Source organism: Pelmatolapia mariae, linkage group LG18 (assembly GCF_036321145.2).
Source record: "Pelmatolapia mariae isolate MD_Pm_ZW linkage group LG18, Pm_UMD_F_2, whole genome shotgun sequence".
Lineage (NCBI taxonomy): Eukaryota > Metazoa > Chordata > Actinopteri > Cichliformes > Cichlidae > Pelmatolapia > Pelmatolapia mariae.
Genome location: NC_086243.1, coordinates 27,179,873 through 27,197,740, shown reverse-complemented (window position 1 = coordinate 27,197,740; position 17,868 = coordinate 27,179,873). Strand labels below are relative to the sequence as shown.

Here is a 17,868-nt window from a genome sequence, read left to right as displayed (position 1 = left end):
CTCTAAGAGGCCTTGTGTGTTGTGACAGGAGGCAGTGACGTATTAAGCAGGTGCAGGTACTTGCTGTGTGTGTGTGTGGGACCATTTGCTCACGGTAGGGTTGGTGGGTGTGAATATGGAGAAGCCCTGGGAAAGGAGTGGAGTAATGGGGAGGGCCAGAGGAGCGGGGTATATGGGTCAGGTTACCCTGACAGGAGTTTTTGGTGGTGGGGGTGCCAGGCCCAAAAAAGCCACCAGTGTCTTCCACACGTGGGAGGAGAGTCTCAACTGTGGCCGGGGTTCCTAAGTGCTGTCCTTCACATTATAACCCGCCGACGTCTGGACGTCCAACATGGGCAAAGGGGTGAGTTCTCTTGATTTCTGAAGCGTTTCTTTCTAATATCAGCAAATGAATGAATGAACATCGCTCATTACTTACTGTAATATATGTACAATGACAGCATATGGTGTGGACATGCATCACAGACTTTCCTAAATGCGTCTTCAGCACTTGATGTCTCTAAGTGTCAGAATGATGCCTTTTGAAAAAACAAACAAACAAAAAAAGACAGTAACATCTCAGGATAATGGCTTTCCTCCTCAATAAGTTTTGTTCTCGGCTTGCTGTTTATTTGGGTAATTACGTAATTTTGCTTTTATTCTCTCCATCAGGCCCATTCCATTTAGCTTTATGGGAGGACAGCCTGGTAATCTTCCTCACACACAGTGGTGGGAAATTGCTATGCCAGACACATTTCAGGCACTCCGCCGGCTCTGTGCTCCCTGTTTGGCTCTTTCTGATTACTTTTTCACTGTGTCACTTGCTCACACTCTCCTCTCATTCACGCTGTATATCCCTCCTTCACTGACATGCACACGTGCCGCCAGGAGGAGACTGACAGCGGCAGATGATTTCCATGATGCACAATTCTTCCAACTGTTCGTGACACACACACTCTCGCTCGCGCTCACAAATGAGGAACTTGCAGTATTAGAAAAAGATATTTTCTCGTCCATATTCGGTGAATGGTTTGCCAACAGTGTCAGGAGATTGAAATAAACCAGAAAACACAAAGTCCATTGTGTTCACATTGATGCTTGCATTCTGTCGCTATGAATGTAAATGGCTGGGCACAATGTGCCTACCAAGCAAGTGACTTTTCCCACTTATTTTAGGTTTACGATGATACCCTAATGTATAGTTATTGCACTCTTTTCCCCTAGTGTGGCGCCGAGAATGGAGGGAAGAGGAATAAGAAGGGAAAGAACTTGGATGAGCTGAAGAAGGAGGTGGCCTTGGTAAGAAAAACAAGCTGTCACTGCTCCATCTCATACTCATTCGGCACAGTGATTGATTCCAATGCCGCTGCTACCAAATGATCCCCAAATAGTGTTACTCCAAAGACACCAGGTTATTTAACAAGGCTATAAATGAAAACAGTGACCCATAAACAAAATGGCAATCCAACATGTTTAGTGCAGTCAATTGCAGACTAGTTGTGAGCCAGTCTGTCCTCTCCTATCTGCTCAGCCACCCTCTGGCTGCTCCTCTTTGTACTCGGAAAGATACTGAATAATTTGTGGGCCACCAGCAGTGTAGTGCAGAGTTTCGTCTTGTGCAGAGCTGTAGCTCTTTGAGGTGCTGTCAGAATGCAGCCAAGCAATGTCCATGAAAAGTGGGCTAAGTTTTGCCTTTTGCTACTTTATCTCTGATAAAGTCGCTCTTGTCAGTTATCAGATTGGCTTGTGACTGATTAAAGAAAAGAATCCTTTTGATACTGTCAACACTTAGGAGAAGTTTTGTGATGAAGTGTTTAATTTTGCTTTGATCTGTCTGGCTCATATACTTCTTTAGTTACTGATTTCCTGCATTTTTTCCCCACAGAAATCATTTTCACTACCACCAGACAATAGCTAATCAATACTAGGTTTAGGTGCTTATAAATAAAACAAACTATCTAACTGTTTACTTAATTGTGGCCAAATTACTTGCAGCCTGTTGGTGAGGAAAAATATGGATTTTTCCCTGTCTTACTAAGAAATTCACCCTTCATCCTGTGTGACTGACACAATCCTGACAGCTGATGGCTGAAGTTTTTGTTGCTACACTGCCAAACTCCATTTCACCCACAGTGGAAATGTCTTGGGATTGGGCCAGTAGCAGAAATATGCCACCAAACAAGAAAATTGAGTGTTTCAGGATGGGTTTCTTCTGTTTGCAGCAGGAAACAATCAGTTTTTATTGGCTTACACACTCAAGACACAATAGAGTTTACTCATCTGTCTGTCTGTCTATCTATCTATCTATCTATCTATCTATCTATCTATCTATCTATCTATCTATCTATCTATCTATCTATCTATCTATCTATCTATCTATCTATCTATCTATCTATCTATCTATCTATCTGTCTGTCTGTCTGTCTGTCTGTGATGGATCCTTGTTAGATACAAACAATAAACTCTTTTATTAGTGAAAGACAGTGCTGTAGTGCATCTGTGCTTTGTGCTTGTGATTCTTGAGGCTTCAATATCAAAGAAACATTTCATTTTTGCAGGATGACCACAAAATAGATCTGGATGATTTGGGGAAACGATATGCAGTGGACGTCAGACTGGTAATGTCAGCTACACACAAACTCTCTTAAGTACACATGTACACTTGCACACAAGCACATAAGAAAGAGCTGCTGTAATATCCCGTAGAGAGATGCAATCTCCTGTTGCCCGGACTGAAGAGCAACATCCAAATGGAGACCAAGCATTACTTTGGTCAGCATAGACTCTCCCCAGTGTCACCTCTTCATCTTTAATCCTTTGCACACTCAAAGAAAATTGCACACTTTATAACAAAAACAAATTGCAGATAAACCACATCTTTTTTTGCTTTCACCAGATCTGCTGCTGATTTTAAATGTAACATTCCAGGTGAGGTCAATGAGATTTTATCTTTTTATCTTCTTTTTTTAAGATTAGCATGGAAAAAATCAAAGCTCTAGACTATGGGAAATAGTGCAAGATGTAAAAATGTCAAACATTTGTCAGGCTCCAAAGACAGTCAATTAATCAGATGTGTGATTATCTGTTCTAATGAATTCATAGCACTTTGGATATTTACATGGGATTTCGTTAAATGAGATATTGGAAAAAAAGAAATTTAGAGGAAAATGTTCAATAGGTACATCCAACAGAGCATCTTAGATGAGCATCTTTTCTATGCTTGTGATGTTAAATAGGCCAGACGGGGACACTTGATGTTCTGCAACTACAGCTGTAATATTGCTTTTTAAGCCAAGGTGAAAACTGGGCCATTGTGTTGTAATAAGATTGCCTGTGACAGCAGAAAGACATTTATTCCTAAAAATTGCTCTCCCCCAGGGCCTGACCAATGCCAGAGCTGTAGAGAATCTTGCCAGGGATGGTCCGAACACTCTGACTCCTCCCCCAACCACGCCGGAGTGGGTCAAATTCTGCCGCCAGCTCTTCGGCGGCTTCTCCATTCTGCTGTGGATTGGGGCCATCCTTTGCTTCCTGGCCTACAGTATTCAGGTGGCCACAGAGGAGGAGCCGCCCAATGACAATGTGAGAAACTGCTTGTAAAACCTGCACACATATGGACCTAACATATTAATCACACGCTCAGAGTAAGACTTGCAGAAAAGCAAAGGCAGCTGCAGTTATAAAATACATTATATATACTGATATAGGGTGTCAACTCAAACACCTGTATACAGCTCCTTCAGATATATACACAGAGCTGGAAATGCACATGTCCATGCATAAGAAAGCATCATTTTAACATATTGTTCAGACAGATGTACTCTGTTTATGTGGAGCACTTATCTAATTCTAATTTTTTATGAAATTTAAAGTATCCTCCAGCTCTAGCAAAATTTTACTAACTTTATGGATTGTCCTGCCTTTTCTATCTTTGGTGGGACTCAACATCATTTCCCATAAGCATAAGTTACAGAGTTTTATCAACAATCACATATAAATCAAATCAGTGTTTGCAGGGGTGTGTATAAAAGGGGTGAGAACATTGACAAAATTCATCTGATTACATCACACATCCTTTTGACCATTCTGTTAGACCCCCTCAAAACTCCAGTGGGGATAAAAATTTAAATATGAAATTACTGCAAAGAAGATTACAGTTATGCGAAAAACTAAAGTTTCAGTAGGGATTAAGAGGGTGAGTAGCTGTCCTGTGATGCCAATCAGATACACTTGATTATTGATGAGCAGTAAATGTGACCACCTCCATAAAAACAGATGTTTTAGCAGTTTGCTGGTCTGAGGTAGGCGTGTGTTAACACAATGCCACAGTTTTCCCAGGGGTGGATGTCCCAGCAAATTCACCCAAATTTCAGACTGTGAAATGCTAAGGGAAAGTCCAAGAGCTTCATTGCGACTCTGCAGCTCTCAGTTAGCATGTTAAATGTCAAAATTCAGGACAGTACCATTAGAAAAACACTGAACACCTATATGTTCATATGGCTTGTTTGAAAGGGTTGCCAGGTGCCTTTTTTCTCTAAAACTAACATGACAGCACAGCTTAGCTTAGCTTTGCAAAGTTGCATTTAAACAACCCACAAGACTTCTGGAATAATGTCCTTTGGACTGACAAAACCAAATGACCATAAGGCACAGCACCACATTTGGAAAAAAGCAGCACAGTGCAGGACTGGTTATGTTTATGTGGTCGTTTTGCAGCCAAAAGAATGATAAGGTTATACAGATAACTGTTAGTTGAAGTTACTGCTGCTACAGGTGGTTCTACAAGCCACTGAGTCAGGGGGTGTACTTTTAGGTTTTCAGAGGAGTCCTGTGAAAATGTTATTTTTCACATGACTGTTCGTATAAATACAGAATTGTTATTAAAGACATGCCTCACACCTTTCAGCTGCTTTGAATCAAATCTTAAACCAAAGGCCAGAGAGTAAAGAGATTTCAAAGGACAAGCTTTTCCTCTGCTTATAGTGGTATTTATCTATCTAGATGGTTTGGGTGTTACTGGCTGTAGAGATGTCTGCCTTCAGTTGAGTATAATGGACGGAGATGCCATTTACCTTGCAGTTCACAAAATGAAGAAAAAATCCAAATTAAAAAGTATCACATCACAAATCACGTCGTGATTTGTGATGTGATACTTATTGTTAGTCCAACTAAGGTGGATTTTTCTTTGGCTTTCTTTTTCTCCTGGTTATATTTTCTTAACATGACCTTTACTCAGCAGAGGTTTTTGTCTTGAGATCTTAATCTCCTTTCTGAGTTTCCCATAACAACCCAACTGGTCACAGGGACCAATACAGAGACAGCATACGTGAAAACCAACAGAATAAAGAAAGAAAACTGAAAAGGAACAGGGGGAAAACTCAACTTCTAAAGTGTAACATGAATCCAAAAATACTTTTTAGAAACAGCAGGCTTAGGTCCCCATAAGTACAGAAGATCGGTTACACCGTGACATAGAGTCCTTGCCTTCTTCCAAGTGTGGCACAAAAACAACCACTGACACTGGCATTAGTCCTAGCAGTCGCACGAATAAATACCCAGACCAACCACTGAGCAAACAGAGCCAAGCACCACCCATGCTGCACATTATGGCTCTCACTCATTATGCAATCATCATCATCATACTTCAGACTCCAGTCAGCATTAGGCTCTTGCATAATATACAGTAACGTACAGTAGAAAGACACGTGCACGTGCACATTAATCCCCCAGCAGTTTAATCTCTCCATTTAGCGCTGAGCATGTACAGCTGGATGCTCCGGTAAGCTACTTCAAAGCCCTGACAGCCTGCAGCTTCGGCACTTTGAGCCTTTGCAAAGTGTACTGGCAGCTATTACAGAAGAAATTCCACCTTAAGTGTACTCCACATATGGTTGTTGTCAGATGAAAAGTTAATTTTACATTACTTTGATGCATTTAATTGACCTGAAGAATTGCATTTAATTTGAGAAAATGTTCCAGCAGTCTTCTGAAAGTGCAGCTAAAATAACGCAATATATTTCTTGGTGTTAAAATTCACATTTGGGAAAGAACCTGTTGATTTAAATGTCACCTGCCTTGACAGCTGTTGTTTCTATAATTTCCATGCAGCTGGTGAACAGAAATATTTCTTTCTGAAGTGAGAGGAGGTAAAAGAGCTGTACTAAAATCTGCAAAAACTCACATGGAGACAAAATCAGGACCTGCAAACTGAACACTGAAATTGAGAAAAAATGTTCTAAGTACTGACAAGTGATTTTTCAGCGGATACAGATATGTTTCCTGGTTCAGAAGATTTTGCACAGAGTTAGTGTTTTTAAATAAAGAAAGAAAAAATAACCCACTGAAGTGTAAAAGAGCAAAACATTCTGTTGTTGCTGTCAAATGAAAGCTACACCTTCCAAAAAGGAAACTTTTCAGGATTTTGTAATTTTTCTTTCCAGGAGTCCAAGACATACAGTACACCAGCTGGCAGATGCTTTCATCCAAAGTGCCTGGCTGTCTTGTTTGCATCAGTGAGAGCTGAACCCATAACAGCCTTTTCACAGTAGACCTGAAAATAGCCACCAAAAACGCAATAAAAATACACCAGAGTGAATGTTTCCTGCTTTTACATAACCATAAGTCTAAAAAGGCAGGCTGTAGCTCAGTGAGCGTCTCTTAGTGGCCTCGCAGATTGGAGTTTCAGTCCTTGGTTTTCTGGGTTCGGGTGACAGATGCTCACTTGGACTGACGAGAACTGAGCCGTCCAAGATAACAAAAATAGTACAGAAGATTTCGGCTCTGGGATGACTTCTTCTTTTTAAATCTCTCACTAAGTCTGTGAGCTTCCCCCAGGTTTTTCCCTCTGAACTCTGTTCTTGCACATGTACATTTAAGGTTTTACTGTTTTAAGACCCGTTTCTAGCTGATAAATCCCCATTTCCTGTGCTTAAGCGTGCCTTACATGAACCAAACTAAGTTGATAAAGACACCGTCTCCCCCTGTTACATGGCTTTCTTTCCATTTCAGTTATATCTGGGTGTGGTGCTGGCAGCTGTGGTGATCGTCACCGGCTGTTTCTCTTACTTCCAAGAAGCCAAAAGCTCTCGAATCATGGACTCCTTCAAGAAAATGGTGCCACAGGTAAGTTGATGCATTTGGTGTTTGTGTAGTCTCAGAGCTTTCTGAATCAATAAGCCGTCCCTCAAGTAGGGCTTACACACTCACTTGAGTGGAAACCTAATAAGCTTGCACAAAGGAAGAATAAATGTTTGAGCCAACTTTGGATTGTGAGTGTGTTTGCATAAAAACTCCCCTTGCGTTATCCACCTCTAGCACTTTGATTGCCTAATTCTTTAATCTATTTAGACTCTTTTCACACACTTCTCGCGCCTCTTTTCCCTACCTGTCTTCCTCCTCTCATCTCCCTTCTCGTCTATATCTGTCTTTTACATACCTCCATACCCCCTGGCTTCTCTTCTTTTTATATCTCTCCTCTTTCCTCATCTGACTAAATCCTCTCTCTGTTCCCAAACATTCTCTCTTCCTCACACTCCCTCTCCCTGCTCTTCTTTTTTTCTCCATGCCAGCAAGCGATGGTGATCCGGGAGGGGGAGAAGATGCAGATCAATGCAGACCTTGTGGTGCTGGGAGATCTGGTGGAGATCAAAGGGGGAGACCGCGTCCCAGCTGACCTTCGAGTGATCTCTTCCAGCGGATGCAAGGTAGGGGAGGGGTGCTGGGCCCGTCCCTGGGGAACCTGGAAGTCGCAGTGGGATTACAGTAGCTCAGCTGACTTTGGTATTTCTACCTTTTTTTCTCTTTTTTCTAGCACATTGTTTATCATAAAGAGCATCTGAGCATGCAAACATTTGCAGGTAAACGAAGTACCGGTGACTTGGACGGGAATGATAAATAAATCAAATAACTGATAAAATATTTGGCCTTGTGATAAAATGTTCACCAGCTGTCAGTCCTTGAAAGATATTTTAGTCTGGCTCAAAGTAATGCACCAACCCACAACAATGCTGCAGTAATCATAAGACGAGACTGTCTCACTTCCTGTTATTTCATGTGGACTGTCCACTTTTCCCAGTTCCCCTTAAAAATGATTTCAATAATGTTTCCTGAATGTTTTTTTAAACATCTTCTTGTTAAAGTCTTTTCCCCTGCCAACAAGCAATGTGCAGTTTTACATACAAAAACTGTTGTTGTGTTAGCTATGACCATATTTACATCACCCAGAAAATGCTTTCATTTTGGCTCGCTTCCAAGCCACCACGTAATCACATTCAAACACGATGCTTGAGTGGCTAGTTGTCTGCTTCTGATTTGCAGTTTAATGAAAAACTGAGTCAGATTGTTCCTGCAGAATTCACCTCATACTGATGAGCCAGGGAAAGGGCATTTTGTATACATATTTTGTGTGAAAGATTAATCTGGTTTTGATTAAATTTTCGTCTTTTTTTATTTCGAGTCAGAGTAAGGTCTGCGCGCTCGCTTGGAGATTTCTTAATATTTTCTGCATAAATATGACCTAAAGGTTCATCTGACTCTGACAAAGGTCTTAAAAGGAGATAAAGAGGACCAGTTTAGATAATTGAAATAAAAAATATCTGACTTGGTCACTGATTAAACATAAACTAAATTCTTCATGGCATGGATTCAACAAGGTTTTAGAAACACAAGTGTCTATCCCAGGGCTTTCCACTGACATGATATTATTATGCATTAATAATAATAATAATAATAATAATATTTCAAAAATAATATTTCAAAAATAATAATTTTTGAATTTTTCATTTCAATAAAGTGAAAAACATGAAAAAAAACAACAACAAATGCAAGAAGACAAAAAGATGTGTTGGCTGCACATCCACAATCCACCACATCCCAAAGGTGCTTTGTTGACTTGAGATCTGATGTCTCTGAAGCCCATTTTACAACTCTTTGTCATGTTGGACAAACCGATTTGAGATCATTTGAACTTGATGTGATGCATTCAGCTTTAAGGAGCTATCACCAGCATGTCTGGCACCAACAACGGTGCCATGTTCAAAGTCACTTAAATGAACTTGAGCAGGTCATCTTGACCATACACCAAGGTATTGGCTGATTTGATATTTGCACCAACAGTTGAACAAGTGCACCTAACGTTGTGGTCAGTGAATATATGTTATATGTATATTTTCTACAACACTTCTCATTGAACCGATCCATAAAGCACTGTCAGAACAGCCTTCTTGTTCAAGCAGTTGGTAGCAAACATGCAGATGGGCTTCACAAACCTTACAATCCTGTTATATACACCAGTGTTGTTTAGTTAGTCTTCTGATGGTGGAATCATTAGCCACTGTAAAATAGGCTTTTCACATTGAGTTCCTTTGTGACCGACCAGGCAGACTACTAAATGCCTTTAATTGTAGTATTTTTTGTTTTGTTTTGTTTCTTGAGCACACCTGAAGTGAGCAACAAAGATCTTTAATTTCTTTTGTCTGTCTGACTACGAAGTTGTCCAAATTCTCCAGAGAAGGATTATACATTTCAACATTTTCCCAGTCTGATGATCCTGAACATCCGTTTTTCTCAGATCCTCCTTTGTTTGAGCCATAATACATTTTCTACATGGGGATGGGAATAAACCTACCATGAAAACAGGGCGCTCACTCTCACCTAATTGTCATCCCTGATTCATTTCACCTTTAAATTGAATGCTACTCCTAGAGTTTCACACACCTTTCTCCCTCACTGATATGTAATATTGTATCATTTTCCTCATTCAATAAATTACCAAGTCTAATATCTTACCTGTATTTAATTGGGTTTAATTTATCTGCTTTTTATGACTTGTGTGGAAATCAGATAATGTTGTGCTACCGGTATAGAAAATATCAAAGGCTTTTTCTGCAGCTGCACTTGCTGTTGCCGAATAGGGTGAAGGTTTCTCTCAGTGGTTCAAATTTCTACACCGTGTTGCAGCGAGCACCTAGATCAGAACACAGTTTTGACAAGACAAGAGCGCTATATCACTTGTTGTTATAAAGTCCTTTTTTTTCCATTTCCACTCTGTCAGTTTCACCTCTTCAGTCTCTCTGATAACACCGCACTCACATCCTTTTTCTCCCTCTCCCTGTGAAGGTGGACAACTCCTCTCTGACGGGAGAATCTGAGCCTCAGACGCGCTCCCCGGAGTTCACGCACGAGAATCCTCTGGAGACCCGCAACATCTGTTTCTTTTCCACCAACTGTGTTGAGGGTCAGTAGGCCACATCTGGCCAAGATTGTCTCTTATCGGCTCTAAATGTCTTCCTTTAAGCCATCTGGAGATCAGCATCATTTTGCTTTACCACCCATCCGTGAATGTGTTCCAGTACATGATCCGTACACTGCACCACGCAGTGTGTAGCTGCTCATGCTGAATGCATGAGGATTAGTAATAAGCATTTCCATCTGAGATAGAGTCACTGGGAATTTGAGTGGTCAGTGGCTGTCAGTTATAAAGTTTCAAAGGGATTTTATCAGATTTATCAGATAGATCTTAGAACAAGATGTACATTAAAAGAACATCTAATGGTGATGGAGTTATTATGAAGTTTTAGAAGCTAGATTTTTTTAACAGTTCTGTACACTTGCATGTTATCTTTGAAGATCTGCGTTTTGGCCACACGTTTGTGGAGCTCTTTCTGACTTAATTTAGAGATTTATTTATTTTTTTATGAAAGTGAAGTGTTAAAAAAAGTACATCCTACTTATCTACAAGCTCAGAAGTGTTTGTCCTTGTTTTTGAAATACACATTTGTTTCCAACTAATTGAACATTAAACCAGTCAGAAATGCTGTAATTTAATGGAATACCTGTGTGGGTGTATGGAGGCCCATTTTCAGCACTCTTGTGTTCAAATGGCACATTATGCTCCCTAATGCAGGTTTAGCATGTTAACGGGCTTTGATTACGTTAGCACAGCTGAAAGATGTGCTGATTAAAGAAACAATAAATTTGGCTGGGTGTGTGGAAGATCGGCTTTTATGAGTTCAGACGTAATGGACATTCTGAAAGTCTTTAAAATCGAAGGCTGTTCAGTTGGAGGCCTAAAAAGAAATAGGATTGCATATAAAAGGTGTGTACTGCAAAGTGGCCCTAACCAGAGTAGAACAAGACGTGGGAGAAACTGAGCAAGATTACAAGTACAGTTTAAGAAACACCGCTCAGGTCCTCAAGAGGAAGCTTCATTAAATTGTCCCCACCAGATTGTGCTGGTTTGTAAACGAGTAGAGCACAGTTGTACAAAGCTTTTTTTTTCTGGCAATTTAGCACACAGAATACTCTTCGTTTCTTAGAACGAGAACACTCTGATGAATTTCAGAAGAAAGTTATTTTTTGAGGGACATTTTAAGGCTATAATCAAACCCACAGAGGGTGATGCTACAGACACTCAACAAGCTATTTTTTTTCCTTCTTTAATCAGCAGAACAGTTTTCAGCTGTGCCAGCATAATTGGAAAAAGGTTTTCAAATGATAAATTAGCTTTCAAACATGATAAACTTGCATTAGCTACCACAATGTGCCAGTGCAACACGGGAGTGACAGTTGCTGAAAATGGACCTCTGCATGTCTATTCGATTAAAAATCATAAAAGATTCACAATTATGATTCAATTAATCATTAATTTGCAACATCTGTGGTTTGTTATTGTATATAACTAAGTGTGTTTTTCTTCAAAAATCAAAGACATACCTACATACGGAAAAAACTCTATCAGAAACTGTGCTGGTTACCCAGAGTAACTCACAGTTTTCACATTTCAGAGGATAAGGTAGAGTCTGTTTATTTGGATTCTCTCCTCATCCACTTTCTCGAGCATCTGCTCAGTCCATCCAACCACCGATCACTGGCCAACACCTGTAATTCACCTCCATCTATCACTGCTCTACAGCCAGTTATGTCTCGCCATCGAACCTCCTCATTGTTTACACATTAGAGCACGTCGTCTGCAGTGTCCACAGTATCCACGCTGTTAGCATTTGTTTGCCCCTTCGCATATTACTCTGAGTCTCACTACAGCAGTGAGAGCATCTGGCCACCCAGCTGAAAGCTGTAATTCACACCTAGTGGTCTGTAATCTCACGACCTCTCATGTGAAGAGCTGTCTTAAAAAAAAAAAGCCGTCATTTGAAAAACCGATGCTTCTTGACTAGCGACTGCAACAAATTGATGTTGTTAACTACTGAACTGATGAATCATCCAAAGACTTCAATTTAACTTTTAATTGCACAGAAAAAATGGTGAGTTTGGTGAATGTTTTATATCTATTTAATGCAGAATGTGGACCTCAGGCTTCTGGTCCAGAGCACCTAGAGGCTTTCCTGTGTGCTTCAGCATTTGCATGAGTGGCTAAAATCTAATCACTTGAATATTAATGTCAGTAAAACAGAACCATGCATTTTCATTTCCCAACAAATATCTTTGAGTTTTTTTCTTTATTGCTGCCTGATTCACTGACAACCCATTCACAAAGAACTACATTTCTATTAAAAGATCAGATAATACCTCACACATACTGCTTAGGACACATATTTACAGTACTGTGCAAAAGTTTTGAGCCACCCTTCATTTCCTAATATTTAACTTTTTTTTAAAGCCTCTTAACACTGATCTACGAATCATTCAGGCATAAAAAAGGCACCTAACTTTAAATTTGAGGCATGAAGCAGTGCTTTGTTGACACATAACAAACGAACCAAAAAATAAAATTTAAATTGTGTCTTTAGACACTTTGCAAAAACACATACTTGCATTTCTTTAGATGAACCAACAAAAAATGTCAAACATAACACGGACTGACAGCCGTAAAATAGTATTGTTGCACTAAAGAGCAAAGAGCTATTAGCTGAAAACTTGGCATATCTGTGTAAGATGTGCAGTGAGTCCTTGAAATATGTTAGGAAACTGGACAAGTGGAGGACAAAGAAGTGGCAGCCTTAAAAAATCATCTACAGCAGATGAACAGTATCTGAAAGTCATGTCCTTAAGAAAAATAATTCAGCAAAGACCTGGCAAAACCTGAGAGATGCATCTGACTCTTCAGATGATCCATCTACTGTTCACTGAAGCCTCATCAGAAATGTCTCTGTAGAAAGGTGGCTGTCAAGAAGCCATTCTTAAGGAAGGAAAACAGGGAGGAAAGGCTGAGGTATGTCATATTGCACAAAAAGTGCACAGAAAATCAGTGGCAACAGGTCTTATGGGAGCAAGGAGTCCAAATTTGACATTTTTGGTTCAACTCGTCATTAACAGAAGAAAGCTTGCACAAAGGAGTTCAAGCTGTGCTGAAGCATAGAGGTGGTCGGACAGAATATTGAGTTTCAAACTTATTAGAATTGTGCAAACTCTTCTTTTTTTGTCTTGCATAGTCTATTTCCATCTCTGCTTCAGGATGTTTCAATAAATCCTGGAACTATTTCCCATTTTCCTAGAAATATATGAAGAAATGAGAGGTGGCTCCTGACTCTTGCACAATATTGTTTATGCCACTCTTCTTTCAAAAATATCCTACTGAGTTCCAGTTTGGACCCCCACCAAAAAAGAAATCACTGACAGCAAGACTTTATAACAAAGCTCATAGCTTCATAGCAGCCTTCCCCTTTGGACCAGCCACAGCTTTGCACTCTCACATTCAAACACCTTTCCTTGTCAGATTTACATGACTAAGCAAGCCATTAAAATGTTCTTTCAGATTCAAAATAATAACTCCTATTTAATAGTTACTGCTGTACTTTGAGACATAGAACAAGAGCATTTTCACACGTACTTGTTCCTCTACCGGCTTATGAAAACAACTATTAGATAATTTTTTTCATAATTACACTAAAGACTGGAGTGAGACCCTGTATTACATCCGAGCAATAACTTTAGTTACACATTTAAAACAAGGATATAAACACTATTTGCTGGAAGGAGGGCCAGTGAGTGAAATCATCATCACATTTTATTTTAATTCATATTGTCTCCACTGTGCAGCTGTTCATGTTTTACTGTTTTTTTTTTTGTGGCCTATTTTTGTTTTATCTATTGCACAGTCATCCTAATTACAGTATTATGCCCTGCAGAACAGAAATCTCCTGTAAACCAATTTTAACTGAGTCAAGGCAGTTACACTGAACTAATTTTATCGGTAATGTCCCTTTGTGGTAAACAGAATGACTGATTTAAATTTAATGACCCCCTACTGCAGGTACAGCTCGTGGCATTGTGATAGCCACCGGTGACCGAACGGTGATGGGTCGCATCGCCACTCTGGCATCTGAGCTGGAGGTCCGCCGGACACCCATCAGCATCGAGATCGAGCATTTCATCCACATCATCACCGGTGTGGCTGTTTTCTTGGGAGTCAGTTTCTTCATCCTGTCACTCATCCTGGGATACACGTGGCTGGAGGCCGTCATTTTCCTCATTGGCATCATTGTAGCTAATGTGCCTGAGGGGCTTCTGGCTACTGTCACTGTGAGTATAGTGTATCTGAGCGTTTGTGTCTCTCTCTCCCTCTTTTTTGTTGTTTTTTTAGAACAATAAGTTTTATAATAATGATTTTCTCCAAAATATATCTGCAAGATTTTCTGTAAATAGCCGAGCAGTTTAAACGGTTTAATGAGAGTTTATGTCCCTGCACAGCTTCTTTCTGTCCTTGCTGCAAGGATACAATGTGCACTTCAGTTTACAATAATCCCCTGTAGCAAGATCACTCCATAATATGCTTCTGGGAAAAGAAAGTGAATGGAGCCATGTGGGAAAGAGAAACTGGCTGTGCTACACAAAGATACAAAATGGTGTTTGAAATGGTAGTTTTAAACTAAGAATATGATCCAAGTTGATTGCAGGGGGGGCTTTTACAGGTACATTTTTTTTACATTAACAGTGAGATTTTGTTTAAATAAGCTGTAAAGAACCATCACAATGAGCAGAGCGAGGCAGGAGCTGACTGGTGGGTGGACTGTAGTGTGTGGGTATGTTTGATTACTTTTTGTACATTTGTTTGCGGTCTAGCTTTTGGTTGTACAAGGTATCATTAGCATGATTACTTAAAGCTGCTTTCTTTGTGTTTTTGCAATTTGGAAGATCAGAAACCAGCTTCTGAAATTACTGTAAGAAAATGTAAAGTTTTCATTTGTTTTTAAGCTCTGTTTTCTGGCTTTGATGGACATTCTTCACCTGTTAAATTTGTATAGCAGAAGTCTGTCTGTGTGTATTGATAATGGGAATTTAAGATCACAGGCAGCAATAATGAAACCAACAAACAAACAAAAAAGACTTAAAGGCTTTACAAAAATTAGGAAAATAGCAGTAGGTGGCATTAATTTCCCACAGGCTTTTCATCTCGAGCAGCTGCTTTCATACCCATTTGATATTGTTGACATAAACATATTGATTAGTGCAGGTTTGCATGTGCCAGTTCCAAAGCCCTGATGGCATGCCTGCTGGCTCACTGTCACGGTTTACTGGCACATCTACATGGAACCAAGCCATCATCAATGTTATTAGTTACACCTGTGCTTTTCCTATCACTAATTTACCCTCACTGAATGTTCGGTGTAGGTCTAATGATCTTACAGAACACAGCAAAGTGATTTATTACCGAATGTTGTTCTTACAAAAAAAAATGTAGCTAACTTTTTCTGCAACAACAAACAGAGAGTAGGTTGAGGTGGATGCCAGCTGGCATTTTAAATGCCATCAGTCGACATTTCAGTGGTCGCAGAAAATAAATTAACTTCCAGTGGCTGGTTTCTTTAGTTGCATTCCCTTTAAATACAGGTATGTGTGGAAATGCTTGTGTGTACATTATGTGTGATATATTAGTTGCTATGTGGGTAACATATGGAATATGTCCACTCATCATATTTTTATGTTCTTGTTCACCTGCTGTTAACTAACCAGCGAGATCCTCACACACATACACACACTCTCATTGAGAAGGTACCGGGACCACGCATGGTTTCACATGCACAAACACTTGAATGCTCTGCTGCGTACACATGCTTTCAAAATCATCCATCCTCGCCTCTCCTCTTTCTCCCTCCCCTACTCTTTCTCTGCCCTCACCTCCCACCGTCCTCCCAGGTGTGTCTGACTCTCACTGCCAAGCGAATGGCCAAGAAGAACTGTCTGGTAAAGAACCTGGAGGCCGTAGAGACTCTCGGCTCCACCTCCACCATCTGCTCCGACAAGACGGGCACGCTGACCCAGAACCGTATGACGGTGGCCCACATGTGGTTCGACAACCAGATCCATGATGCGGACACCACCGAGGACCAGACTGGTAAGACTGAGATGAAAGGAGAGGAGGAAAACAAGGGGGAAAAGTAAGGAAAGAGAGAGAGAGCTTGGAGAGTGAAAGATATAAAGGAGAGATGGAGTGGGGGATGCAGAGGGGGGAGTGCGACCACCTGCTGAAATTCATCTGTCCAATGTTCACACCGCCAACCAACAAGGCTGTTCACTCTACTGCTTGGATTAATTGAGCAGCGGTATGCGGTGGGCGGCATAACCCTCAGCTACAAACATGTCTTTTCCCAGAATTCCTCTGCAAGACTGCTTCTGCGGAACCAATCGGATTCTTGACTCCTGTGGAAAATCGAGCCAAATTTTAAAGAAGCTTTTAGCAATAACCAAAAGGTCTGGCAGGAGAAAAAACAGGTGTTCCATGAATACTAATTAGTCCTGAGTCAGACAATTGTGAACTCATACAAGGAATAGCCAGTGGTGCTGACAAAGGCTGTACAAGAGAAACGGGGCAAGAGCTACGAAAAACACAGTGTATTCAATTTTTTTTCTCCATAAAGTATGCAGACAATTTTTACAGCTGCTGCAGCCTTTTTAGCCTTTTGTACTGCACCGTGTCAAGCTCAACAATCCCAGCCATAGTGTGTCAGTCTGTTTCCACAATAACAGTGACGGAGCCCGTTGTACACAGTCCAGGCAAATATGAAAAATGAATGCAGGCGCCTGCAGTAGAGTGAAGGTCATTTTCAGTGCAATTGGGTGGGAGGGTTGAAATTTTGATACAAGTCATTTCCAAACACCTTTTTATTTTGAGTCCCTCTAGTTAAAAATGAATGGCATTTTAGAGACTGGGGATTTGAAAAATCACTTTTGTCAAGGAAACAGTGATTGTTCAACTTAACTGACCCCAATTCTATTATTTAGCTACAATATTCAGTTGTACTCTGTGAACTGAGAGTTAAGTTCGTAGCATAAATACTGCATGAGTCCTACTTTAAAAAAAAAAGCCTAACACAGTTCCTTCTCCTATTCTCTCAGGTTTGGGTTTTGACAAGAGCTCTCCTACTTGGACTGCTTTGTCTCGCGTGGCTGGCCTCTGCAACAGAGCTGTTTTCAAACCCGGACAGGAGCACCTTCCCATCGTAACGGTAAAAGAAAGTATATATATATTTATACTGCCACTCACTCACACTTATTGGTGTATTGGTGCCTGAAGAAGTATGTATAATCTTTATTTTTTTCCCCCAATATCCTCTGCTCATCTCCAAAGAAGAGGAGCAGTATTCACAATGAATTTGGTTCAGATAAAAGAGGGAGAGGCAGCTATATAAATAAGCTTTTTGAACAAACAGTGCTGTGTGTGGAGGGTAGAGGTGTAAAGGAGCCAAAGTGCAGCACAGAAGAGGCGTGAAGAATCCAACTAAAAGCGAGCTTTATTAGCAGATAAGTCCAATACAATAAAATCCAAACATTAATCCACAAGGCACGAGGGATACCAGAACTCTACGGAGGAACTCTGAAAGCAAAGCAGAACAATACAGGACTAAACAGACATAAGCGGATGACATGACCAAGACAAATAGAGGGACAGGACAATTTATACAGGCAACTGATTAGGAATTAGACACAGGAGAA

At 40.4% G+C, this 17,868-nt stretch overlaps 1 protein-coding gene across 1 annotated transcript in view; it reads left to right on the top strand.

Moving 5' to 3' along the window:
- Positions 1-331: 331 nt before the first annotated feature.
- atp1a2a (ATPase Na+/K+ transporting subunit alpha 2a) overlaps positions 332-17,868 on the top strand; it is a 50,754-nt gene continuing 33,217 nt past the window's right edge. Inside the window, exons 1-10 of the mRNA XM_063462883.1 lie at positions 332-343; positions 1,204-1,278; positions 2,538-2,597; positions 3,358-3,561; positions 6,988-7,101; positions 7,548-7,682; positions 10,096-10,213; positions 14,189-14,457; positions 16,072-16,270; positions 17,272-17,381. Coding sequence (XP_063318953.1) covers positions 332-343; positions 1,204-1,278; positions 2,538-2,597; positions 3,358-3,561; positions 6,988-7,101; positions 7,548-7,682; positions 10,096-10,213; positions 14,189-14,457; positions 16,072-16,270; positions 17,272-17,381 — 1,296 coding nt within the window. The remainder of the gene's footprint in view (positions 344-1,203; positions 1,279-2,537; positions 2,598-3,357; positions 3,562-6,987; positions 7,102-7,547; positions 7,683-10,095; positions 10,214-14,188; positions 14,458-16,071; positions 16,271-17,271; positions 17,382-17,868) is intronic.